Source organism: Peromyscus leucopus, chromosome 19, assembly GCF_004664715.2.
Source record: "Peromyscus leucopus breed LL Stock chromosome 19, UCI_PerLeu_2.1, whole genome shotgun sequence".
NCBI classification, from domain to species: Eukaryota; Metazoa; Chordata; class Mammalia; order Rodentia; family Cricetidae; genus Peromyscus; species Peromyscus leucopus.
The window spans coordinates 30,355,116-30,381,560 of record NC_051079.1 but is presented as its reverse complement, the minus strand read 5'-3'; the positions used below and the strand labels follow the sequence as shown (position 1 = coordinate 30,381,560).

The window sequence follows — 26,445 nt, the reverse complement described above, 5'->3', positions numbered from 1 at the left end:
ATTTAAGCCTACATTCTGTGTATGAGGTGAAGTATACAATATTTGTCTTTCTGAGCCTGGCTTTTGCTTACAGTGATCTCCATTTTCATCCATGTTCCTGAAAATGCTTAATTTTGTTCTTCTTTATGGCTGAGTCAAGCCCTGTTGTGTGTATGTACCACATTTCCTTTTTCCACTCATCTGTTGAATGGGCCTCTTGGCTGGTCCTTTACTACCATGAATAGTAAACAGTAGACATGGATGTGCAAATATCTCTTAGGTGATGACTTGGGAGCCCGAGTACTTTGCATGCATTGTGTCATTCAGATGGCTCAACACTCATCTGTGGTGGGTACCCTCATGAGTATGTAATAGATGAGAAGGGACAGGCCTAAGACCACACAGGGGGCAAGACTTAGTGCCATATTCAAATCAGTGGTTAGATCTCTGTCTCTACACTGAAGAGCAGGCTACATACATGTCTGATTTTAAATAGGAAAAATTATTATTGCTGTGTTTCTGTTATAAAAAAAATTATGGTCTTGGTCTTAACAGTACTGAAGATTAACCCCAGGGCTTCCTGCTTGGCAAGTGCTCTGACCCCGAGCTATACCCCTAGCCCTAGGCTAAGTGGCTTTAAGATAGACAACCACCCCATTTCCCCACCTTACTTTCCTAGCAGCCCAAGTCTTTCTGTCTGCCATTGTAACAGATATTTCCCAGAGAAGCCGAATTGGCCAGTTGAATTCCAAATGAGGTAAATAGACCGAAGAGTTGTCCCCCACCTGGAGGATTTCACATGAGTTTCTCCACAAGAGCTGGGATTGCTTTCCGTTTTTGGTTTTAAAGGTAATTTCTTTAAATACCTTTTTATCAAAGGAAAGAGTTTTAAATACTTTTTTTTATCAAAGGAAAGAATTTCATAATATTTTTTCACATCAAAGATAGGTTTAGAGCTTCATCCACGTGGGAGTTATTAATCCATAGAGATATATCTGAGACTAAGCAGAGGCTTAGGAATTAATCAGTTAAAACACTGCCTGCTTAATTAGTTGACTTGGTGGAGTGACTTTTCCAAACCGTCAGCCTGTCACCATTGCGTCCGGTTCTTCAACTTTCCTTTACCGCTTACTAATTTCTAACAGGACTTGGGGATTTTTAAATATCTGTTTGCATAAACACTGCCTGACTCTTGTCTTTTGAAAGCAAGAGGTGAACAAGAGGTGTGTAGTGATATACAGGTATAATTCCAACTCTCGGGAGGCTGAAGCAGGAGGATTTCAAGTTTAAAGCCAGACTGGGCTATATAGCAAGACCCTGTATCAAAAACAGAACAAAACAAAACAAGACAAAGCAAAAACAAGTAAACAAACAAACAAAAAGGAACAAAAAGGCAACCAACTAGCCAAACAAACGAAGTTAGTAGTCATTCACCTTTAAATCTTTATGGAAAGATTTTGTTTTTATCTTTAACAAATATCTGCCATTGTAACAGATATATTTCTCAGAGAAGCTGAGTTGGCCAGTTGAATTCCAAATGAGGTAAATAGACCGAAGAGTTGTTCCCCACCTTGAGGATTTCACATGTGTTTCTCCACAAGAGCTTTCCTAAATGTTGCCTTTGTTTTAAGTTGGTTGATTTTTAAATGTGAAATACTTAGAACTTTAAAACGATTGCTTCTGGAACTTTCCATGGCTTACTCGTGTGCCCCTCTACAGAGTGTATGATGAAGACCACCATCATGAGCTCCAAAAAGGGACTTAGCACTTTGCTCATCTGTGGTTTTTGTCCCCCAAGAAATGATGGGCATGGTTAGCAACAAAAGACCTTTAGTGATATGGTATTCTGAATGAGAAATGCCCCTGATAGCCAATAACCTCAGGTATTTGAGTACTCGGTCCCCAGTGGTTGGCACTGTTTGGGGATCTTATGGAACCTTTAGGTGAGCCTTGCTGGAGGAAGTATGTCCCTGAGGCCAGGCTTTGAGACTTGATAGCCCCACTTCCAATTCTCTTTGCTTTTTGCATGGAGTTAAACGTGTGTTCTCTTAGCTTTTTGCTATATCGTCCATCCCCCGCCATCACGGATTCTCCCTCTGGATCTGTCAGCAAGAACAGGCTTGTTCTTCCTGAGGTTGCTTTTGGACATGGTGTTTTGTCACAGCAACAAAAAGTCACCGGTGCAAGTGGGAAATAAAATGTTGGTTGGACAGCTGACCAAGACGCTCTATACATAGGTAACTTATTGGAGCAGAAATGCTTCCTGTGGGTATGCTTGGCTTCTCTAGAGCCCAGGTGTGGTGAGATGTTTTGCTCTGAGGATACTGCAAATGCTGCTTGTGGTTTGTTCTCATTCTGCTCCTAAATTTAGGAAGTGAAGACCACATACATGCAGATGGAAGTAAGTGACATGACACAATGTGTAAGCTACAAACACATCTTTCCTCCCCATCCCATCCCATTTTCCCTTCCATAGCATCTTATGGAACCCAGGCTGGTCTTGAACTTGCTGTGAAGTGAAGCCTGGCCTTGAACTACTAATCCCATGGCCTCTGCTTCCCGAGCGCTGGGATTATAGCAGCATACCACCATGCTAGACCATGATCACACCTTTTAAAGGCATTAGGAAACTGAGAGAGTCACTAGATCCTGCTGCTTTCTAGCCAAGCATACCACCGCCTAACTTCCTTTCTGAGTGTCACTTAACCCGTGTGACTAGCTCATAGACTGGGCGTGAGGATTTGATGAGTCCAGGAGTATTGTAGCACAGTAGAAGGCTTTGTCTGCCTGCTGAGAACCAGTTCTTCAGTGGGTCCAGATTCCAGTTGTGTTCCGGCTGTTAACCAATGCTGTGACCTCAGGAAGGCTGGTTCACCATCCGGTGTGTCAGCCACCCCAGAAGCACCAGGGTCTCTTTGAGGGGATGAAATACACTTTGTGAATGTAAAGATGCTCGAGGTGGGTCGCTGGAGGCGTTTTCTGTGAGTCACTGGACACTGGACACTGACTGAAGAGAGCTTTGTGGTGAAAGACACCCCTCCCCCCATCGTTTTTCCCCCCTTCGCCAGCTCCGTTTGCAGAGGTCAGCACTTGTCTTTAGGCCACAGGGAGACTGGAAGGTTAAGCATTGTTAACACAGGCATGCAGTATGCAAGTGGCTTTAGATGTCTCACTTAATTCTTATAAGATAGCATTGCGAAGCAAAATGCTTCTTCTGCTCTCTCTACGCAGGCAAGCAAACAAATTCATTGAGGTAAGTGCTCATTGTTACAAGGAGCTGGAGAAATCCAGGGTGAAATTCCAGGCCTGCCACTTAGGGTCTACTATGAGAACAAACTACAAGCAGTGTTTGCAATATCCTCAGAGCAAACCGTGTGGACTTAGGGTCTCACTACCTGAGACTCTTTCCTTCCCTGGAGATGAGGAGGGTGAAAGCAGCTCACCTCGTAAGACTGTGGAGAACATTAAAGATGTGGGTGAGACGGAGGCTTGTAGTCAGCCCATAACACATCTGCAGTAACGCTGATGCTGCTGAGACTTGGTGAACTGGGCTTTTTACTAATGTATGGGTGTAGGAAATGATAGCTTGTTCAAAGGAAACACCTAATTTGAAGACATGCATGCAAATATTATTGATTTACACCGAAGCAGGATGATGGGCCGGGGTGGAAATAAAAACAAAAGGAGAATTATCTAGGAATCTGTTGGATTTATTTATTTCCTGGGCAACAGTTAGATTTTATGCATTCTGTTAGAGACAATTCATTGATAACATGTACAGACACTTTGGCTCTCTATTTTATCTCGGAGTAAGGAAGGAAAATGGAGAAGCTATGTTTTGGCTTAAGTTTGGTGAACAGGAAAAAAAAAGAAAACTCTACTCAAAGGGAATTGATAGAAGGCTTGTTACTTTTTAGTTTGTCATAACAAGAGTAGGTAATGGGGCCCACTGGTGCCAGGTGCTGAAGCCACTCTGCTGGAGGATAGGAGAGAATTCCTTGTCATTAGGACAGACACAGACGGCATGAGTGAATGTGCCCCACGGATGGCGACTTCTAAGCAGAGATGAATGTTCAGTAGCGTGATGGTCTCAGGTGGGGTGTGGCTGGCTCTGTGTGAGAGGCTGGCCTTGATGAACGGTGAAGGAAAGCTGTGTTTCACATGAAGTTCAAGTCAGGAGGAATACAACTGTGCACAGTTCACATTTCTAGACAGTCAAAATAGAGACAGATGGAGTCATGTTGGGTGGTGGAGAAGGAATGTAAATACAGAAGCACACTAGAGACTTGATGCTTGTCAGGTGGGGCTGAGGGGGAGAAGGGACCATGAAAATGACAGTGTCCTCTTTCCTCCTGATATTTGGCTATCGAGCTCTCTAAATCAGATGGGCCACTTTCAACCCCTTGTTGAGGGTTTTCTTTCTGGTTCAGAAAATACAAGATCTTTCCCAAGTTTTAGATTTTCTTATTTGGGGACATACTATTTCCTGTTGCAAGTTGTAAGAATCGAATATTCTCCTTCAGGAGAGAGAAAGATTAATAATGTGAAACGGAGGTGTGTGAATCATTGTAGCAGTTAATATTGTGTAGTTATACCTAAAGATTTGGGGGTGATTAGTGAAAATAAAACTTACTGAAGAATGTATCAGTTACTATTGGGGAAATTATATCAAAGCTGTATATTATATCTGACTATTCCTACTCGAAAAGTATTGTATTTGAGATAATTTGTAGATACGATTAGATATTGACTCAGATATTAAAATTCATGACATTTTGTTTGGGAACAGGACTAAAATGTCTGATTTGTTTATCAGAATTTTTGAGCCATAGTCAAACAGGGAAGAGAGAAAAGCTCTTGGTATACATCCGGCATTGTAATAGGGGTCTCACACTTTCCTTAGAACTTCCAGCCTAGCCAGATTCTAGGCTCTTCTGCTTGATTGCCTTGAGTCAACTGGAGGCTCTGGTTTTTAGTTACTGTGTGGTTTCGGATGGGATGTTCAATGTTTCTGAGCTTTGGTGTCATCCCAAACACAAATAACCATCCTTTAGTGCAGAGGAGCTTTGCTCTGGGAAGGTTTTCCCACAGTGTTTGGCACAACGCATGGGCTAATAAATTTTTATTATTGTTATTTGGTGCTGTTCCAGTTTTGGAGATGAAGGTAGCTCTAAGTTGAAAAGAATTGGGCATCAGATTAAAAGATGCTTTATTGTGATAAAATATTTTTCTGGAGAGCTTTGCTCAGTGTTTCTCATATTTTAATGAGAACACTGGATACAGATAGCTTCCTCCTTTCATCTCCTGCTTCATCCATTTCTTTTTCTCTCCTTCCTTTCCTTCACAAATGAAGCCCATCCTGTTGGGTTCTAGTGTAGGTGGGATTCAGCAGTGGACACACATGGGCTCTTTCTTTGATCTCATGAAATATACCTTCTTATGGGGGTGACAGATATTTTAGAAGCTATACGGCCACTACAGAGATAGTGACATGTGGAGATTGGATCTAGACTGGCTTGGCTGTGTATGCGGGGATGGCGACAGGAGTTGGCATTCGCTGAGGAGGGGGTAGGTCAACTGAGCTGTGAATGCTGCAGGAGGACTGCCCCTTGAAGACCTGGGGTTCCTTAGAGAGAACAGTGGGTGAGAAAGAAGGCTCAGATATGTTCCTGAGTAGGAAGCAGGCATGTGGGTCATGTCCATGGTCAGAGGAGAATGCAGAGGGGCTGTGGCTGGAAGATTGGGAAGGAAACAGACCAAACAGAGCCTGATGAGTATGATTAGGGCCACAGGTCACGTTGGGAGTTGAGGCAACCAAGTGTTATTACTTTACCTTATTCATGTCTTCAGAATTCTGCATTGTTAACAAGATGATTCTGAACAAGTTCTATAGAAGCCATCTTAATGGAAAATAGAAGTTGAAGGGTAATGAAGTTTTTAAACTAAATTTGATGCAAAGCTTTCTGTTAAGTGGCCAGTGATTTTATAACACAAACTTTCACATTGAAAAGTATCTCTCTTTCTCAATATTTGTTGACTAGTCCAGATTTCTCCAGACCTGGTGTGTGCTCCTGACTCTCTCTCCATCATTCCCTCTTCTTCTCCTCCTCCTTCTCCTTCTTCTTCTTTCTTCTTCCTCTTCCTCCTCCTCATGCCTTCATCCTTTCCCTGTTTGGTCCTTTCATCTCTGCAGCAGCTCTTGTGATGCTGAACCTCCCACTTCTACTTCACGGATGCTGAGCATGAGGCAGATTCATTCAGAGCAGTTCTTCCTAAACTCATTATTCTAGCATCCATAAGTCATATGTTGGTAAGTTTTACAGCCCATCAGCACTGAGCACCTACTGTGTGTTGAATTGTGCCGAAGGTGCTGGGATTGAAACATAAGCTAAACTTGTACCTTAAGTGTGTACCTTTCCATCTCATATAAAGTGGTAGGAATATAAATTGATTATTGATTGGTTAACTATTGCATTCATTCAGTGGACAGTGATGCTGTGTCTCCTGTGTCCCAAGGCTGTCCTCTTCCACAAGATGCATGCATCCTTGTTTGTTTACCCGTTTGTTATTCTTCTGTGTGTGTTGGAGTGGCAGTTGGGGAGTGGAGGTATCACATGCCATGCTGTATACGTGGAGGTCGGGACAACTTTGTGAAGTAGTCTCTTCACCTTTTACCTGTGTTCTAGGGATCAAATTTGGGTGGTCAAGACCTCATGGCCAGTGCTTTTACCTGCTAAGCTGCTTCATCAGCCACGTCCCCGTCTAAACAGGATCTCATTCATCTCAGGCTGATCTTGAACTTGCTAGGTAGCCAAAGATGACCTTGAATTTTGGACCCCCCCCTTCCACGTCTTCCTGAATGCTGGGATTGCAGACATATGGTTTAAGCGGTGCTGGGGATGGAGCCGTTGTGCATGCTGGGAACCAGTGAAGCTGTGCCTCCAGCCCCACAGGATTACAGGAAGATTCAGGGGAAGCACAGCTATTTAATTGCAGGCAGTTTACTATAAACTAGCATTTTAACGCTAGGAATTATGGTAATCAGATTAGGCATGATTTTCCCCAGATTTGAAAACAAGCCCATGTTGCTATCTCTATCCAAAGAGGAGGCAGTTAAGGTATAAAGAATTTTAAATTTTGCACCAAGTTTCACAGCAAACTTGGATATGCCCCAAATGTCTCCAATAGAGTCATTAGCTGATTACGGTGTCATTTGTGGCTATATAGGAGGTTTTATGTGCTATTGTCTCTTTCAGGAAGAAGTGGAGCTAAGGAGGAGAATGTGTGTGTGTGTGTGTGTGTGTGTGTGTGTGTGTGTGTGTGTGTGTGAGGGGTGGAGAACCAGGAGCTTGGAAGATGGGGTTGTATCATCATCCGGTTTCCTTCCCTATTCTGTCCAGTTTCCTGTGGTAATTGCTTAACAGCGAAAGTGCTGTATGCAGCTCCCTGCTCCAAGGCCTTTTCCTAACCTTCTTGGGGTCCCTCCTTACCTTCTCTGGTGTCTGTGGCTCAGAAGCCACTTTGGTGTTTACTCATATCTCTCCTCTTCTTGGTTGTTCTTCCGACTTGTCTCTTCTTGTGTACCTGACCTCTCCTTCCCTCTTTCTTTCATACTTTTTTTTTTTATTTCTATAAGTTACAACACTTTTTAGAGATTGGCTTGCCTCTCAGTTGTTTTTCATTCTTCCATGAGACCATGACCTCTGAGTGTGTGTTTTTGTCAGGAGGACATCATGTCCTGTTGGATCTTTATGCTGCTAGATGAAGCCTCATACACACAGTGGCAGCTGGTACTATGGACAGTGTCTAAATTAGGTTAGCTATTGCTGTGATAAAACACCATTGACCAAAAGCAACTTGGGGACGGAAGGGCTTACTTAGCTTCCACTTCCACATCATAGTTCATCATGGAAGGAAGTCAGGGCAGGAATTTAAGGCAGGAAACCAGAGGCAGGAACTGAAACAGAAGCCGTGGAGGAACGCTACTTACTAGCTTGCTCCTCATGGCTTATTCAGTTTGTTTTTTTATATCTTAATAACACCTGCTCAGGAATAGCACCACCCACAATGGGCTGGACCCTTCTCCATCAATCAATCACCAGTCAAGAAAATGCCCCATAGGTTTGCCTACAGGCCAGTCTTAGGGAAGCATTTGCTCAATTGAGGCTCCCTCCTCTCAGATGACTCTGGCTTGTGTCATGTTGACAAAAATTTAGCTAGCTCAGGCAGTATTTGCTCTAAAGCCATGAATCACAAGAAGGAAGTTCTTTCCAGTGGGGTCTTTGACACCATTTTTATTACTGCGATAATTAAGTGAGCAGCTCTCTTATTAGGAGCTCGGCGTGGGTATGCCTTTGGGGAACTGCTCTGGTGTCTGTAATTTTTGTAAGGTCTAATATGACTCCCTTTGGAGCCTCCCAGGTAAATCAGATGTTCATTAAGGGAGCATCAACTTGATTATAAAATAAACACACTATCTAGATCTAGCCATCTTTGATTCTACCTCTCCCGAAGACACAGTTTGGTCTTGCAGTAATCATCAGTGACTTCTCAGAAACAGAAAAGGGTTTTTGTGAAGGATTTCCAACCTGAAAGGCTCTGAGACTAAATGGGAGTACCGTTAGGCGTTGCTGTCCTGACATTAGGGACATGAGGCCCTGAGATGGCTTACTTGCCTGTGCATTGACAAATGGGGAAAGATGGCCTAGTAATAGAGGAAAAACCATTCTGATGGCAGAGAGATAATAAAATCAAGCTGGTTTATGGTTTGTCAGCCCAAAAAGCTTTTAAAGCATATCCGAAAGGTGGATGCACTTAATGTTTACTCTGCATGCAGGCCTCATTGTGTGATAAGGGGTATAAATTTAGCCTCTTTACGGCTCATCTCTGGGGTGAGATTTGAGTGTTAGAATGAACTTTATTTGAAAGTACTATTGACTGGGCTTTGATTTGGCCCCTCCTTACCAAGAGAAGTGCCAAATAATGGCTAGCCTACTGTTCGGAGTTTTCTTTTTCTTAATTCACTTTATTCGCCTTTTCCCCTGCCCTCACGCTCCCCTTTCTAGATCTAACTTTACTTAAGAGTGAAGTGCTAGGAGAGGGGAAAAGAGGGAAAGAAAAATCAACTGTCACATTGTGAACGTAATTGATTCAATAAACCACGTCTTTGAATTCCCAGGGCAAACCTTGGAATCTTTATTTACGTCAATTAGTGGCCTGGTAAGTGGTGGAGGTCTTAATATAGACGGATGAGACAGATTACGGGTTAGTTCTCTCTTCCCAAGAAAGAACGTGCTTTCCTTGTTTTAAAGACATACTGTCCAGATGTGGACAGCTACTCTGAAAAATATAAGTTTGAAAAAAGAATTTAGGTGGCAGTTTTTGTTCTTTCTAGAAACAAGAGGACATTAGGGGGGTTGTTGGAACAAGAAAAAAAAGTGAAACAAGAAAGAAAATTCCCTGTAAAGGGCAGGGACTTTTTCTTAGCTGTTCACTATTTACTATCCAGTGCACATAGCAGGCACACGATAAATATTAGTCAGGTGTATTGTTGAATAAATGAAAACGGAAGTGAACACTGTCCTGATCTGGTAGATTTTATGTTACTAGTTGTTGTACCCCTGGTCCTCACTTCTTCTTCCCCAGTGTTCTAGGAGACTAGTTTTTTGTTTGTTTTTTAAGATTTATTTTTAGTTATATGTGTATGTGAGTGTATATGCATGTGAGCGCAGGTGTCTGAGGAGACCAGAAAAGGGTGTAGGATCCCCTTGGAGCTGGAGTTGCAGGAGGTTGTGAGCTGTCTGATGTGGGTGCGGGGAATTGAATCCAGGTCCCCTACAAAGAGCAGCTAATGCTCTTAACCACTGAGCCATCTCTCTGGTCCCAACAGGAGACTAACTTTCAAAGTACAGTTTGAGAGGACATCTCCAGGTGTGATTACAGAGCACCTGCTTCATCATGCCCAGATGGGCAGAGCTGGAGGGGGACCTTAGAAATGTTACAGAGCTACTATTTACAAATCCTTGGAAATTGCATTTCAGAATCTCACAAAGTGTGTTATCAATGCAAAGCTCCAGGTCCTGGCCCTGGAATTTCATATGGAAGTCACTGTTGGGGTTGAGGAGCCTGTAATCTCTATTGTGGGTAGCCCTAGGTGGTTTGGTGTACTGGAAGTAGATGGCCTCAAAGTCCCCTGACCTTGGTAGTCAAAGGCACTTCTTGGTAAAAGTGACCATCCTAAGGAACCCAGCTTTAGAAAGGCTGTGAGCTGTAAATAGGGTCCAAGTCTCCTGGCTCAGATGACTGTTACTGGTCCTTTGGTTTGCTGTCCTGGTTCATCTGACAAGCCATGCTTCTCAGCCTCTGTCATGATCCTTTAATGCTGCAGCATTGTCTGGGGTGATGGCCCTGGCAGAGCTGGAAGGTCTTTCAGAATCATATCTCATTTGTTCTGCTTTGGTGTGAAAGGGGTGTGTGTGTGTGTGTGTGTGTGTGTGTGTGTTGTGATGTATGTTCATGTTCATGTGGGTATGCTAATGTGAATACAAGGTTCACATGTATATGCATGCATATGGAGGCCAGAGGTTGCTGTTAAGCATCTTCCTCGACCATTTTCCACCATATCTTTTGGAGATGTGTCTCTTGTGTAACCTGGAGCCCATGGATTTGTCTAGAACTGACAATGAACTTGATATACCCAGCTATCTGTCTCTGCTCTCTTGCTTTCCAGTGCTGGAAATGCAGATGTGTGGTCAACGTCTTTTGTTTGTTTGTTTGTTTGGTCTTTTAAAAGAACGTGTTGGAAGTTTGAACTCAGGTCCCCATCTTCACACGCCAAGCACTTCAACCATGCGGCCACTTCCCAAGCCCCTGTTTTATTGGGTTCACTAGTGATGCCTTTGCTTCCTTCCAGTCCTTGTCTCCTGTCCCACACAAGCACCAGTGGTGGGTCCCAGCCCTTCTTTTGTAGGCCAACTCAGCATTGCCCAGCCCTGTTTGATCTTAAGGGAATCACGTGAGAGGTTGTTAAAGGTACAGAACTCTGGGGCCCCACCAGAGTCCCATTAAACCCGCCTTTCTGGGAGAGGCCTGGGGAACCTTTTTGAAGTTCTTTTCATTGCTATGATTCTCGACATTTCTAGTCTCTGTGAAGAGCAGCCCCCTTTCTTTCTGGATCCAGCTGTGCAGTCTTTAAGACCTTACCTCATAGTTAGGCCCCAGCCCCATCTTTCCCTGCAAGTTGTTCTCCAGCCTGCAGAACTGGTCTCTAAAAGTAGGACAGGGGTATCTGCCATCTTCTTTCCTTCAGGAACAAGGGTAGGCAGGGTGGCGTGGGAAGTCATGGAATGCACCGTGCAGAAGACTGGTGTGTGGGGCTGAAAGCAGGGTGAAGTGCCTGTGCGCTTTCCTGGCTTCCCCTCACAACGTCAGAGCTCTGGGCGCACACTTAAACCTCTTTGAACATCTGTGTTCTAACTAGGAAAGCAGTTTTGTCTGTATCAAACAAGGCGTCAGAGTGGGGATGTATGTATCGAGTGTGTTGGAGAGGGCTGTGCGGGGAGCATCTCTGTAAGGAGGGAAACCAGGGAGGCTGGCTGAGATACAGCTGCAGCAGAGGTCTCAGCTGTGCCACGGAGAGCCATGGGGGTGCAATACCCTTCCCAGTTGTTGGCGACTGAGAGAAGAGAGTCATTATCGTCTTCATATCCACCAGTCATAGGATATGAGCTGGCACTGGAGAGAGGGCATGACCTCAGGTGATGATGTGCCTTGGCTGAGATGTCCCTGTGCCTGCAGCGGTCCCTAATAGGTTCTTGTGGGTGGGGAAAGAGTGCCTTCATCTTGGAGAGCATCTCAGTGGGGTAGGGTAGCACCTGCTGCCTACACCAGCACGCATGAACCCTGGCAGTGAAGCCAGCACAATTGTCGCCATTCAGCAAACATTTACAGTGGCCATTATCCCAACGCTGGCAAGCTGTGCCACTTGTGAGACATTGCTTACCTGGGCTTGGACTGCCTTCTGATGTTGCAAGCAGATTCCAAACTCCGCTCTGCCCACCTCCTAAACAGCTCTGAGAACGTGCCGAGAAAGCAGAAGGGGGGATTGCTGAGTGAAATATTACACAAATGTCAGGGATGACTGAGCCCACTTTTCTTCAATGAATGTATATGGTCAGGACCCGGATTCCCTGAAGGGAAAAGGTTGTGATAAATGTAATGGTGCTTGTCTATGAAAGATGGCATTTTGATTTTTCTTTCTTCTCTCTGTAGGGAATTAGAATAATGGAGATGCTGCTAAAGGAACAGTGTGGTGCCCCCTTAGTGGAATAAAGAATCATCAGTGAGTATCAAAAGCAAAATCAGAATTATTTACTCAAGCCGTGTTTCCATGCTTATAAACCTGGCATTATGAATCAGCCTCCCTGAGCTATTCGCTGTACGTTTCCCAGTGATACCCATAGAATACTATTTCACAGGCATTTTGTTATCTGCTCAGCAGCTTTATTTGCTTGGCTTTCTGATTTTCGAAGCAGGTTTTGTACTATGCGCTGAGTTACAACTGCTTTCAAATTGCTAAAACTGTTCGGTATAATCTGCCATGATTGAGGCCCTTGGGGTGGCAGAGATTTGTAAAGGCCGCTCTCAGGATTAACTGAAGCTTACTTATTGTTCTCAGAACAATAAGAAGGGAGACTTAAAGCTGTAATTGGGGCAGGAAGGATCACAGAAAAGGAACGTGTTGATTGGCCAACTAAAACAAATACATCTTACTAGTCTGGAAACTAATCCCCAAGACCAAAATACGAAATTCTCCTAAGTATACAATTTCCTGAATGCTGACCTAAAGTGCTGTGTGACAAACTTTATACTTGACCTTATGTGGTGGGTGGCGGTCCAAACAAGGTAAACTGAAAGTATTGTATATAAATGATCTTCAGGCTGTGAGTATACAGTCTATATAAAAAGGAAATGAATTTGGTCTTTACACTTGGGTTCTAATCCCAGGGAATCTCATTATATATGTGCAAATAGTGCAAAAATTATGAAAAGTTCCCTAATCCAAAATACTTCTGGATCCAGGCAGTTTGGATAAGGGATACGCAATAAGCACATACTTTCCACTGCCTGAAATGCTGTTCAGGAGGAGTCCGAATCTTAGGAATAATTCATGGGCTCTGGCTTGAGTGCCTTAGGTGATTAGGAGTGTTTGTCAAGGGCACAGACTAGCAATTCATAATTACCTTAGGCCAGCTTAAAAGGACACTCTACACATAGTTTTCTATAAACAACCTGGTGTTTTAATTGTGGCATACAACAAACTCTGAGAGCAATTAACCGAAGAAGAAATGATAGGACCATTCATATACAAGTACCTTGAGTTTCAAAGCATGTCAGTCATGCCTCTGAATGGACACGAGTTGGAGAGTTGCATTTCTGTTGATTTGCAAGTTGTACGCCCACCATTCTGATGACTACTTAGCTGTATACACTTGACATATAGTAGATTTCAATGTTATTGGAGGACTAAACAAGATAATTTAGTACAGGCATGGCACGTGGTAGGTGCTCATAGAGTGTTAGAATTGAATCTAAGTATGGTTTGCTCTTATATCCATCCTGCTCCTTAAACAAATTATAAAGAACTTAGCTTCATCTCCCTGTTTTTCTAGGCTGGCATGTCTGTGAGGCTGACTATATTAGTTACTCTGCTCACTACTGTGATGTAATACCTCACAGAAGCAACTTTAAGGAAGTATTGGTTGTAGTATTAAGGCAACTCCACATAGTTAAAAGGGAGGTTTATTTTGTGGGATAACTTACAAGTGAAGGGATAGGTTACAGGGTCTGGGAAAGGTGTAGCGCAGTCCGGCGGTGTTCTCTGGAGAACTCTGCTCGGTCTACCTCCAGCATCCAGGATCCAGGAACCAAGAGAGTCAGCACATCCAGATCTCAGGTCTTAAGGGCTCCTGTCTCAGCCCCACCTTGTAGGTGTGACAGTTACCGAAGCCTCAATGGGGGTAGTACTTCCAGGTCAAAGCTGGAACAGCTACCCACTACAAGGAAGGAAGATTTATTTTGCTTATGTTTTAAGAAGAGATGGAGTACAGTGTGGTGGCAGGATTGTAAGGTGGCTGGTCCCATTGCCTGCCCAGCAGGGAACAGAGAGACAGGAATGTTGGTGCTCATTCGGTCTTCTCCTTTTTCCATTTATGTTAAATTCAGAATCCCAACCCATGCCATGATGCCACCAACACTCTGGGCATGTCTTCCGTTCTTGGATACATTTCTCTGGAAATATCCTCCCAGCCTCACCTAGAATTGTATGTCCCAACCACCTCTGCACCCAGTCAGTTGACAGTAATGACAAACAAGCCCATCCTTTATCAATGTGACACCCAGACACCTTGAACTGTAACATTCTACCCTTTGTCCCTCAAGGGCTCATGGCCCTCTCATAATACATGATGAGATCTTCTAAATACATCTCATAATGTAATAAAAGATACCAACTGAAAAAAAAAAAAAAACCCAGTAGCTTCTGATGGGTCTTATGGTCAGATACAAAGAAAAGAACAGCCACATATTAGAGACCAGGAAATGTATTAATCTATTCAATCAAGGCAAGTGCAGCTTGTTCATGATTAGAGTCCCCACTTGATTCAACTCACAATAGTTAACTGTCCTTCTCCAGTGTCCACCAGCTGCACAGGCCAAATGGACTTAAATGGAGATATGGTTGGAGCCATCACCCCTGTGGCCTTGATGGTGGCTCTCATCTTCACCATCTCCCCAGGGATGCAGTAATGGCTTTGCTTTTCTGTAGTCCCAGGTAGAGGCATCTTTAATGGCTTCCATTTGGGCACTTCCATCTTAATAGACCCCGCTCTCACTGAGTACTAATGTGCGCGCGCTCTTGGGCACTGATCCCGACTTACCCAGGGGGTGAGCTCTGAAGTCAGCTCTAAGTTACACGAGTGACTTTGGAAAGGCAATGCTTGCTAGTTTCCAAGCTTTGAATTAGTGGTCTTGAAATTTTAGTCAACATCAGGAACAGGTGGAGGATTTTAAAGCATAGACTAGTGGACCCACTCCTGGAGTTCTGGTTGACCAAGTCTTGCGGGGGGGGGGGGGGGTGTGTGTTTCTCCTGATCTCATCCCTGGGTAGAGATGATGGAGGCAGTCAAGTGCTAGGACACCAAGAAAGCAGGTAACTGGGCTTTTAGCATCTTTGGGTATATGTTTACCTTTATATCAGTTATCAATGGTTTGCATGCTGTATTTTCCCTTTTTTTTTTCATCAAAGCCTCTTCTTGCATTATTCATTCATTCATTCGTTTGTTTGTTTATTATCTGAATGTAATGTAGACAAGCTCCAGGTTAGAGAAAATTTACCTGAAACAAGGAGTCAAGGCTCATGCCAGCTTGTGGTTCTAAGTCAGTTTGGGTTTAAAGTGTTGTTAGTAAAGATGAGTAAATTTAAAAAGTTTACAGTGTGGCCTGTTGTCTTTCAGTCATGCCCAGCCTGTGGCCCCTGGAGCCCAGGACAGCTTAGCACAAAATAATAAACTTGTACTTTGGAGATGATGATGATGATGATGATGATGATGATGATGATGATGATGATTTTAGCCTGTGTGTATGACTTGATACACAGTTCTCCAGTATGAATTTCGTAGATGATAATGTTTTTGTAGTATCAAGAGGTAGGACACTTGGATTGTCTTTTTTCCTTTTTACCATGTGAGACTAACCTATGACTTGGGCTTATCCTGGTGTATAAGAAGCAGCCTCAGGTAGCTAAGTGGTCGACGTCTGCATAGTACCAGGACTTTGGAGTGGGGCAGTAGCATTTGGTGCCACAGAGTTCCTGTGTTATACACATAGAGCAGTCTGCCATAATTCATAACCCATTTTCTCAAAGGAGTAAATGTAAAGGAAGGGATATATATTCTTCACATATGCATCTACAATTACTGTAAATTAAAGACTACCAGTTAAGGTTTAAGCTGTTCCAATCAACTTCATTGAGTTATTACTTATATACAAATTAAATTGATGATTCCATTTTGTGAATTATAAATAAATAGTTCTGTAATCATCACTACAAATCAGACTTAGAAAAATTTGAGGCTTTGGTGTTGTAGCCCAGCCACAGCTTTATTCTCTCTCCTTCCCATTTTCTTGACGACAATTTTTACAAAGCTTTTGTAGTTTAAAATGCTTCTGTCTTCATGGAACGTTCTTCCTTTCTCAAAAATAGCTTTATGGAAAATAAGTTGTAGGTGGGGCGTGTACTGTTCTTGAGTTGTGAAGTGATAAAATTAAACGGAAAGGAGCCAGCATTTGGGGGGCTGGGACAGGGTGGCTGAGAGTTTGGGAGCAGCCTGGGGTATGGAGTGAGACCCGCTTTGAAACTAAAAACAATGTCTGAAAAGATGGCTCAGTGAGAGAAGGTGTTTGCCTCCAACCCTGGTAGTCTGGGTTCAGTCTTGTGGCCACAGGTAGTAGAAGGAGGGTACTGACTCCCACAGGTTGTCCCATGACCTGCACACATGTGCGGTGTATGTAAATGCGTGCACGCGCACATGGGGGGTGGGTGTAGGAGAGAGAGAGATGTAACTAAAATAAAAAGTAAATAAATATATAATAATGGGTAGGAGGGACCACACAGAGAATAGAGTTCAGAACACTGTAGCCGAAAAATGTAACCAGGCTGCTGCTTTTTATAAATTAAGATTTATTGGAACACAACTGTGCTCTTGGCCACGTTCAAAGCTGCAACAGCAGACTGGAATAGTTTTGACAGAGACCTTGCAGCCATTAACAGCCTAAATTATTTACTTTATTCTCCTTTTGTTGTTTGTTGGAAACAAGAAGGGCAAAGTTTTTTGTCTCCTGAGTTAGTTTCATAAATCAGTGTCCAGGATTGTGGTGGTGATTGTGTGGCCTTTTAAAAACTATAACATGGATCACATCATACCTCTGCTCCTGAGTTTTTGACAGTTTATCTCCTCTGCATTTATGCTAACAGCCTCACTTAGTGAAGACTCATATCATGCTATCTTAAGGCATGAAAAGATATCAAAATGCTAACAACAGTGAAATTAAAAGTGCCATCAACAGTGGTCACTGACACACTCAGAGAGGTCCAGTGCACATGAATACAGTGCAATAGAAATACAGGCATTCTGTTAATATAGACAATGTCATTGTAGCATGGTAATAATATGGGCACTGTTTATAAATCAATTGATATACCAACTTTGGAATTTTGCAACTCTCTGTTTTCTTTTGTTTTTTTGCATATGTGCATATATATATGCATGCATTTATATGCATAAACGCAGGTGTGTGCATGTGCGTGTGTGCGTGTGCGTGTGCGTGTGCGTGTGCGTGTGTGTGTGTGTGTGTGTGTGTGTGTGTGTGATGGAGGGAAGGAGAGAGGGGATGATAATCTGAAGTATTGATTTTTACCTTGTACCTTATTCAAGATAGAGTCTCTTGCTTTTTGTTTTGCTGTGTGTACCAGGCCTGGGAGCAATCTTGTCTGAGTCCTGGAATGATAGGCACACATACTATTGCGTTTGACTTCATATGGTTTCTGGACATTTGGACTCAGGACATCACGATTGTGTACTGGGCCCTTTGCCCTCTGAACCATCTCTGCAGCCGAGTTCTCTGTCTTTAAAAGACAATTTGTAGAGTTACATAAATGTGCCAGAGGAGATATTATTTCATATTTTTACATCACATGCCTTTAATCCCAGCACTTAAGATGCAGATCTCTGAGTTCCAGACAAGTCAGGGCTAACCCTACCCCCACAAAAACATAAAAATGTAGGATTTAAATTCATGTAACACATGCCTACATTTTTCATGGTACCTAGCATCAAAAGTAACATTCATGAACTCGCTGACCCGTGTGTCCAAGTGGGCATTTGCAAATGTAGAAAGCTTAGGTAATTTTCTCATGGACCAAAACGAAGGCATATAAATCTCACTAGCCAATATGCTTGTGGCATTGCTGCTGGCACATCTTTTTGATGGATTTTTGATTTCCTGTCAGTTTTGAACAAAACAAATAGCCCTGACATCTGTTTGTTCTTGCCACTGGCATTCAGGAGACTGGCTTGGTGAGGTTTGATAACACAGTAGAGTTCTATCTCATCGGGATGATTAAGATCTCACTTTTAGCTGTATCTTGAGTTCCACTCTGAACTAGCTCCTCTAGGTAGCTGCACTTAATAAAATGAGGTGCTTGCTTTGTTCGAAGATCATTAGGAGGTCGGAATGCAATTTCTTCAAGAATTATCCATAGTGAGAGAATTCAAGTGACTCTTGGGAGTTGCTTCAGAAAAGAGGCCAAATAAGTATTGATTGGTGAGACGTGTTTATTAGGTGATAAAACCTATTTCTTTCTCTTGCAGGGAAGCTGCCGCTGTGTTTACTCTTTTTTTTTCTTTTTCTTTCTTTCTTTTTTTTTTTTTTTTTTTTTTTGAGAATTCCTTCTTGGCCACGACATCATAGGCACAATTATTGGATGCAAGTTTCAGGACACAGAATCTGTGGCTTAGAGAAAAGGAGACCTTCCCTGCCGAGCACAGACTGACACTCTGCTTTGGAGCCTGCTTCAAATCATGGGACTCATGGAGATGAGACCTTTTCAGCTGGATTTTATGACATGGTCTCTTTACAATCTTATGAATGAATAAAAGGAGAGAATATATCAGATGATATCTATGCTTCTTCAAGATGTTCTGCTGATTTCATGTGATGGTGTCAGGGTGGCCAAGGGCAGGATGGAGGCCTGGGAAGGCACCTTATACTCATTGGCTGTCAGCATCCGCATTCATAGGATCCAGGAGGGGATTCTGGGACACATAAAGAGGTCCACCCTGGTACCTTTCTCCAGAGAGATGGAATAGAAAGGCAGTGTGCCAGAGCTGTGGTGAAGCTAAGCCACATGTATATATACCATGCTCAGCTAACCCCATGTACAACAACTAACCACGTGGATACCATGTTCAGCTAACCACATGTATACCATGGTCAGCTAACCCCATGTATACCAGCTAACCACATGTATACAATGGTCAGCTAATCACATGTATACCATGGTCAGCTAACCACACGTATACCATGGTCAGCTAAGTACTTGTATACCATGGTCAGGTAAGCCACATCTATACCATGGTCAGCTAATCACATCTATACCATGATCAGCTAAGCCACCTATGTATGAATATTTGAGATTCTCAGAAGTCAGTACAGTTTTTAGGAGATGACGTGTAAACTCTGGCTTGTTCCTCTGCAAGAACATGGAGTGAAGAATAAGTCTGGCTGTGGCTCCCACTAACTTGTTTTGTGATGTGGCACAAACTATACAGCTCTGTTTTTGACTAGTAAAGTGGGAGTAATCAGGCACGATTCTTTCTATCTGTGGGTTTAGCTTGAAGAGCACAGGTTTGGGGCCAGTCAGATTGGTACGGATTAAATCCAGGTTCTGCCACCGATTATTTAATGGGTGTGCACATCATTTTTAAACCTTTCCACAGCTAATTTAAATAAAAATTGTGCAATGGGGTAATGGCTCTCAATGAGGTTATTGGACTGACTTAAGATAGTTTCTAAAAATATTAAATAGGATCTATTATTATGTGAAATGATTTTTGAGCATTTGCTTTTCTGTATTCTTTTTGTTGTCTACCTTTCTTTTTTTTTTTTTTTTTTCTTGAGACACAGACTCTCTATGTATCCAAAAATGATCTTGAACTCCTGATCCTTCTGCCTCTGTCTCCAGAGTGTTGGGATGACAGGTGGATGCTGAGGAGTGAACTCAGCTTGGTGAATGCCGGAAAGCACTGTACTAATGGCGTTATACACCTAGCCTGAGCGCCTGCTTTTCAGCTGTGATGCAGATGGTATTAGTGGTTGAAATTTCGATGACATTAGTTTGCATTTCCCATGATGAGAAGCCAAAATATAAATGCATACCGTCTAACAGAAAGCTTGAAAGGAAGTAATAATTTGGAATTCATCTTAAGATAAAAATTAGGCCATTATTGAAAAGACTTAAGGAAATTGTTCCTCCCCCACCCCCTTTCAGTATTTGAAATTTTCTCTGCTATGTGCATTGATGAATTTCAAAGCAATTGTGCTTTTGCATACAAGCCTGCCACTGTGAGCCTCCTCTTACTGTGTTTGAGCTATTGGTGCTGTTTGAGTTTTGTCTCTTGGGATAATTTCCCTTCATTTCCTTAGCATTTTACGTTGGAAGGAAACTGAATGGTAGAAGTCAGAGTAGATTTTGACCTTGTTTTCCACTTAGTAAATGGCATTAGAATAATTTTCCTTTTCCAAAAGTAAGTGAATTATTATGGATGAGAGCGACAAGAAATTTTTACTTGGGGGTTGATGCGGGAGTAAATACAGCTCTCTGCACTCGAAAGCTCACAAAGCCAGGCTTCTCTTCTTCTTCTTCTTTATTTTTTTTTTGGTTTTTTCGAGACAGGGTTTCTCTGCGTAGCTTTGCTCCTTTCCTGGAGCTCACTTGGTAGCCCAGGCTGGCCTCGAACTCACAGAGATCCGCCTGGCTCTGCCTCCCGAGTGCTGGGATTAAAGGCGTGCGCCACCACTGCCCGGCCAGGCTTCTCTTCTTTAGCTACCAAAGTTACTCAGGAGACTCCAATCCATCTCATAGAGCAGGGTGCACCCCAGACAGAGAAGTCAGACTCTCTGATTGTGGAATCCTGGGATCACTACTTTTAAAGTAACTCAGTTGTGCCCAAAGTCTGGGCCATTTGCATACGTTATCTGACTTCTTTCTTCTTATTTTCTTATTTATTTTAGATATGTTCTCACTATTGTGGCTCAGGCTGGTCCAATACTTGCTGCGTACTCCAGGCTGATCTCCAACTGTGGCAGCTGTCCAATTCTTGAGTTTTTTTTTTCTTTTTTTTTTTTTTTTTCAGTTTTTCGAGACAGGGTTTCTACATTACACCTTTCCTGGATCTCACTCTGTAGACCATGCTGGCCTTGAACTCACAGAGATCTGCCTGCCTCTGCCTCCCGAGAACTGGGATTAAAGGCGTGCACCACCGCCGCCCGGCTCAGTTCTTGATTTCTTCCTTAACACCTGCGAGGCAAGAAAGGATTTTTGTGGCAGGAATTTTCAGCAAGAGAGTGAGGCAGAGAGAGACTGAATTTGTGCCAGGTTCCTTTAAGCTGGGGTGGCTGGTGCAAAAGTGTGCGGGTCCTGACAATTGTTGTGGTGAGTGAAGCGGGTGTGGGGGTGGGGTGTGGGGGTGGGGGATGGGGGGGCTGAGGTCACTGCAGAAGGTGGTTGAAGGTGGGAACACTGCTACTAAGCCCCTGCCTCCGTGACTGGCCACATGGCTGCTTTATGTGGTCCTTGAGATGTTCACCTTTCCAGGAAAGGATGGAGGAGGAGGAGAAGGAATGGGAGGAGGAGGAATTCCGAGGAGACGGATGGAGAGGAGGAGGAGAAACCTTTTAACTTTAAGTGTCAACAACAAATTCTGAACTGCTCAAACATTTCTGTTTGCCATGCATGCTTGCCAGCCAGTACTTCTGAGCCCATGCTTCTAGAGTGGTGGTTTTCAAACTTCCTAATGCTGTGACCCTTTAATACAGTTCCTTATGTTGTGGTAACCCCCAACCGTAAAATTGTTTTCCTTGTTACTTCATAACTGTAATTTTGCTGCTGTTATGAATAGTAATGTAAATATCTGTGTTTTCTGATGGTCTTACAGGTCGTGACTCACAGGTTGAGAACCACCCTAGCAACTCACAAACCATGTGTTAACTCCAATTCCAGGTGATCCAATGCCCCCTTCTGGCCTCTGATGGCACTGCATCCATATGCATACCTCTTCCCAGACAGACACATAGTTAAAAAGGAAGTCTTAAAGAAAAATAAAACATTTATAAAAATATTACAGAGCTGGGGATGGAGAGATGGCTTAGAAGCTAAGAGTACTTTTTGCCATTCTAGAGAACCCAAGTTAGGTTCCCAGCATCTACATCTGGAGGCTCCCAACCTCCTGTAATTCCAGCTTCAAGGAATCTGATGCCCTTTTCTGGTCCCTGAGTGCTACTCACATACATATGACATCCATTCATACAAACATACATATACATATAAATAAAAATACTAAAAATAAATCCTTAAAAATCTTCATCTTTTTAGAATTAATTAGGATTCTTTAGTTTAAAAAATACGTATATTTTATCAAAGTGTGCACTTGGTCATCTACTGAGTTGGATGAGAAATGCCAAAGTCAGGAGTGTGGCTTTATTGGACACACTGGGCACAAGAATGGGGAAGGTTCATTCACAGATCTGGCTGGCTTCCTGACTGTGTTGCTGAGCCTTCCCTTCAAGGTGACGTTGTATGGTGATGGAGAGACTGTCCAGACCTCCCCAGAACTGTTACGTGCAGTGCAGGCTCAACCTTCTTCGACAGACTCCGATTCTTGTAATATCCACTTGAGACTCTGGATTTACATTTTGAAGCAAGTTCTTTAGGACATGTGTGGTTCTGTAACACAGACTACGTTTTGCGAAAGACAGATGTGGGGAGAGCATTATTTTGGTCTATATGTCTCCTGCCCTTTAAGAAGGTTTTGCGTCAGTTGAGTCCACTGATCAGCGCATGTGATCACTCAGAACCTTCTTATAAAGAAGGAAGCTAACTTGAGTCGTTTTCACCAGGAGGGTTCTTAGGTTTTCAATCATTGGCCAATGGAAAAGCTACTATTTTCTTTTCATGTGAATTACTTTGTACATTTTATAGACAGTGCCATCTATGAATTAATACACATTTCTCAGACATTGTGGGGGCACATAGTATAAACAACTTGAGGCCATTCTTTTACACTCCACATCTTTTTAAAAAACCACTTACATCACCCCTCCCCCCAATTTTGCATACATTTCCTGCTTTTGTAACTGGAATTTATCGAGGAAGGCTCTTCAAGGCTGTCATTTTCTTTTTAACTCTTTTGGGCCCTATTCGGGTTTGTGAATGCCCCCGTTCAGACAGGGTTTGCTCCTTGGATTCTAGGGTGCCTTGCGAGTTTTCCTTTTCCTCAACATTTCCTGCACCATTTCCGTGCCAGCCTCTGGTAGCCTTCCTCTCATTTTCCAGGGGTCTGGGAAGTCATGTGACTACACACTTTGTGTCAAGTAGCAGTGAACAGCATCTGATGAGGCTGTCCATGCTGCCTTGCTCACATTAAAGTGAGTGAGCGTGGCTGTCATGACTTGGGACACTATTTCAGTGGCTGAGTGGCCTTCCGATTTCCTGCCTTCAGCCACAGTTGTCAGACTGCGGACTCAAGGTAGGCGAGGCGTGGCTCGAACTCATTTCTCTTGCTGTACAAACCCTTCCCCCATCTTTGTTTGCGTTTTCAGATGTATTTTGCTCTATAATGTGAAACAGCATGGATTAAAATCCAAACGGAAATACCTCTGACTAGGATTTGATAAAGGACGAAGTGTTTTAAAGTCAGTGTTACTGTGAGTTAGAGCTATGAAATATTGTCCTGTAGAAATAAAGGCAGTTTTTTTTTTTCAATGAGTATTTATGGGTAAAAACTACTATAGTTTTTCTGTCAGCTTAGCAGCTGCAAATGAATCTGCTGATACTTGAATTACTGTCTGAGGCCCCACAGCCACCCAGTCAGCGGCCCACTGCCCACGTAGGCTGCTCCCTGGAGGACCTTCCAGTCTGGCAGCCGGACTCGGCCTCAGCTGCGATGTACAAGTTTAAACTAAGTTTCTATTGTTCTTTTTAGTAACAAAGACTCTTCAAAAGTCAGATGTGAGCGTGAAAACTTGCTAGATCAGAGAAGCCAAGCAACCAGCTGACCTTGGCTTTTTGGCCAGACACACAGCATGAGTCCATTTCTTCCTCATCCCGAAAAACCAAAAACCTGTGACAAGCTGTAGTCCCACCCTTTCCTCCTCTAGATCTTCTCTATCCAACTTCCTGGCTTCTCTATGGCTAATTCCAGTCAGCTAGTCTCTGGCTCTGCCCCCTGATTCATGGTTTAACTTTATTGGCAGTCTAAGGAGTGTCAGAGTGAGATCAAAATATCCCACAACACTTTCTTGAGGACATCACATCTCCCAGCATAATGTGTGTTTAGTGATTGTAGTAGCAATCCTGGGTTTTGCCATCTGCTTCGGATGAAGGTAGTAGGTAACAGGATGTTCACTCCTCCCTCCCTCAAGGTGAGCCAATAAACTTTCTCTGAGATATAAAGAGAGGCCACCATTAGTGGTTGACCCAAGTAGGCCAAGTGCAAAGGACTGGAGTCTTTAGGGGGGAGAAATGAGGCCCACTGTCCATAGTGGAGCTAGATGGCACAAAAGAGGAAGGGGGCGGGGCAGAACCGCTTCTGGTCGGCCTGAACCTCTGCTCTGCCTCCTGCACATTGTTTCTGTTTGTCTGTTTTCACTTGGATGTGTTTGAGTGGATCTCTGTGCCTTGTTACTGAAGTGCCCGTCTAGACGCTATTGATGTTTTCCTTTGCTAGAGCCAGGGTTGGGTGATGACCTTGCTTTTAGGAGGAGACTCTGGTTCATCCAGCACTTACCAAGTACTTGCTGTGTGTAAGATAAAAATCTCTTTTGACTTGAACTAATAGGTCACTAGAAGGCTTGAAGCATTCTTATACTGACATGACGCTGACAATAAGACCCGACGTCGCCACTTCTTAGGTAAAGCAAGTTGTGATTATTGGTTTAAGGGATACAGGAAGGAGAGGTCAGCATAAGATGTACTGTGCAGAGATCATCACATCACAAAAACATAGAGGTTGGTAGACCCAAAGCTCACTGTCAGATGCACAGTTGCGGATAGTGCCTGAGTTAGGGTGGGTCATGTGGCATCTTAGAAGAAGACAGCTTCTTGTAGGTCCAGCCTCATAGACAGAAGGGTGGAGCAGCCTCCCCCAACCATCTTACCACAGCCGGGAGCTCTCCAGTGCACAGTGGTTAAAGGGGAATGGACACTCAGGCGTGAGCCTCTTCAACCTTCACATAGGAGCAGCCTGGTCTGACACCTTCCAGATCAGAGCTGCGGTGCCAGAACAGCATCTCCCTGGGGTGAGGGGACCCCATGTTCACTATTGCAGGCTGACCTCCAAACCCCATAACTTTAACCAAACCTTGGAGAGACGGAGGCTAGTGGAGAGAGAGAGAGTGGGAAAGGAACATCCCAAGAATAACAAACCAATGCTGGGGTGACCTAGGGTAGAAGTTAAGGAACAGAGGTTAGCTTTCTATAAACCAATTTACAGAAACTTGTAGAAAATTCAGATGTATTACTTCTTACATACCTTAGCCAACCTTGGACCACCTGAGGAATCTGAAAAATGACTGATGCCTGGGCCTCACCCATGAGGACTCTGGTTTATGGCTGCATTGCAGCTCTTGGTGCCAGGGTTGGGGGAGGCACCGCAGGTGGTCATAAGCTGGGCGGCGATTCTCACCAACTTTAGAGGAATGGTCTAAATGGGTGGGCACTGTAAGAAGCTAGCTGAGGAGGAAGTCTCATGAAGACCTTTCCCTTTGGTGTTTGCCTGTGGTCCCTTACTAAGGATCGATTTACTGGCTAATGACAAAAGATGCTCCAATGTCTCCTAATTACCAAGAGAAGAAAAGTGATGTAAAAAATATCCCACCGTGGGCAGCCCATTTTCTTATGACCAGAAATTTGACCTGCATTGTCTAAAAACAAGATCCAAGGTAATGAAAGAAAGAAAGAAGAAAAGAAAGGAAGAAAGAAAGAAAGAAAGAAAGAAAGAAAGAAAGAGAAAGAAAAAAGAAGTCTCACAAATGCCTCCCGACTCCTCTTGCATATCTCATGGTGTTGACCTTAGTCACTGCATGGCCAGACCTGAGAACTATGGCCTGACATGCTGTGCAAGAAGTAGCAGAGAGGAAATGGCAGTCACCGTTAAATTAAACTCCACGGAGCCATTCTCCGGCATTCTCTGAGAAGGTTACAGCCATTTCGTGCCTGCCATCTGGTAGCTGCTGATGGAATCATTACTTCTTTGTGTTGGTGCCAAGATGAACTTTTAGATCCGATGACAGAGGAGAAAATGCTATTTGCATGCATGTTTTTTTTTCCTGTTTGGAGTTCAGGTGTCTCCTTGCATTCGGATGTTCGTCACTTGTTCAGACATTGAAATGGACACATTGCTAGTTTTTTGTCTTTTTTTCTTTTTTCTAGAGGTTTGGGGAGATTACTTGCTGGATGGAAGCCTACTGTCATTTGTGTTTAAGTATGTGGTTATTAGTTTGATCTTTTGAAACTAAAGTTGTCCCTGTCAGTCAAAGAAAAAAAATCTTTCTGGTCTTTAGGGTAGAAGCTTTTGGAGGGGAGTGGATAGCTAGAAATTCAAGATATAAAAAACATGCTCAGGTGTGGGT

General features: G+C 43.3%; 1 protein-coding gene across 4 annotated transcripts in view; it reads left to right on the top strand.

Annotated features, from left to right (window-relative positions):
- The window catches only part of Prelid2 (PRELI domain containing 2), a 73,761-nt gene extending 55,045 nt beyond the window's left edge, over window positions 1-18,716 (top strand). For 3 of the 4 annotated variants that reach the window (XM_037197117.1, XM_028881704.2, XM_028881702.2), the window contains exons 6-7: window positions 12,250-12,319; window positions 18,408-18,716. In XM_037197117.1, coding sequence (XP_037053012.1) covers window positions 12,250-12,309 — 60 coding nt within the window. In that variant the 3' untranslated portion in view covers window positions 12,310-12,319; window positions 18,408-18,716. The remainder of the gene's footprint in view (window positions 1-12,249; window positions 12,320-18,407) is intronic. The other variant, XM_028881703.2, reaches the window with a different exon arrangement.
- The last annotated feature ends 7,729 nt before the right edge of the window (window positions 18,717-26,445 follow it).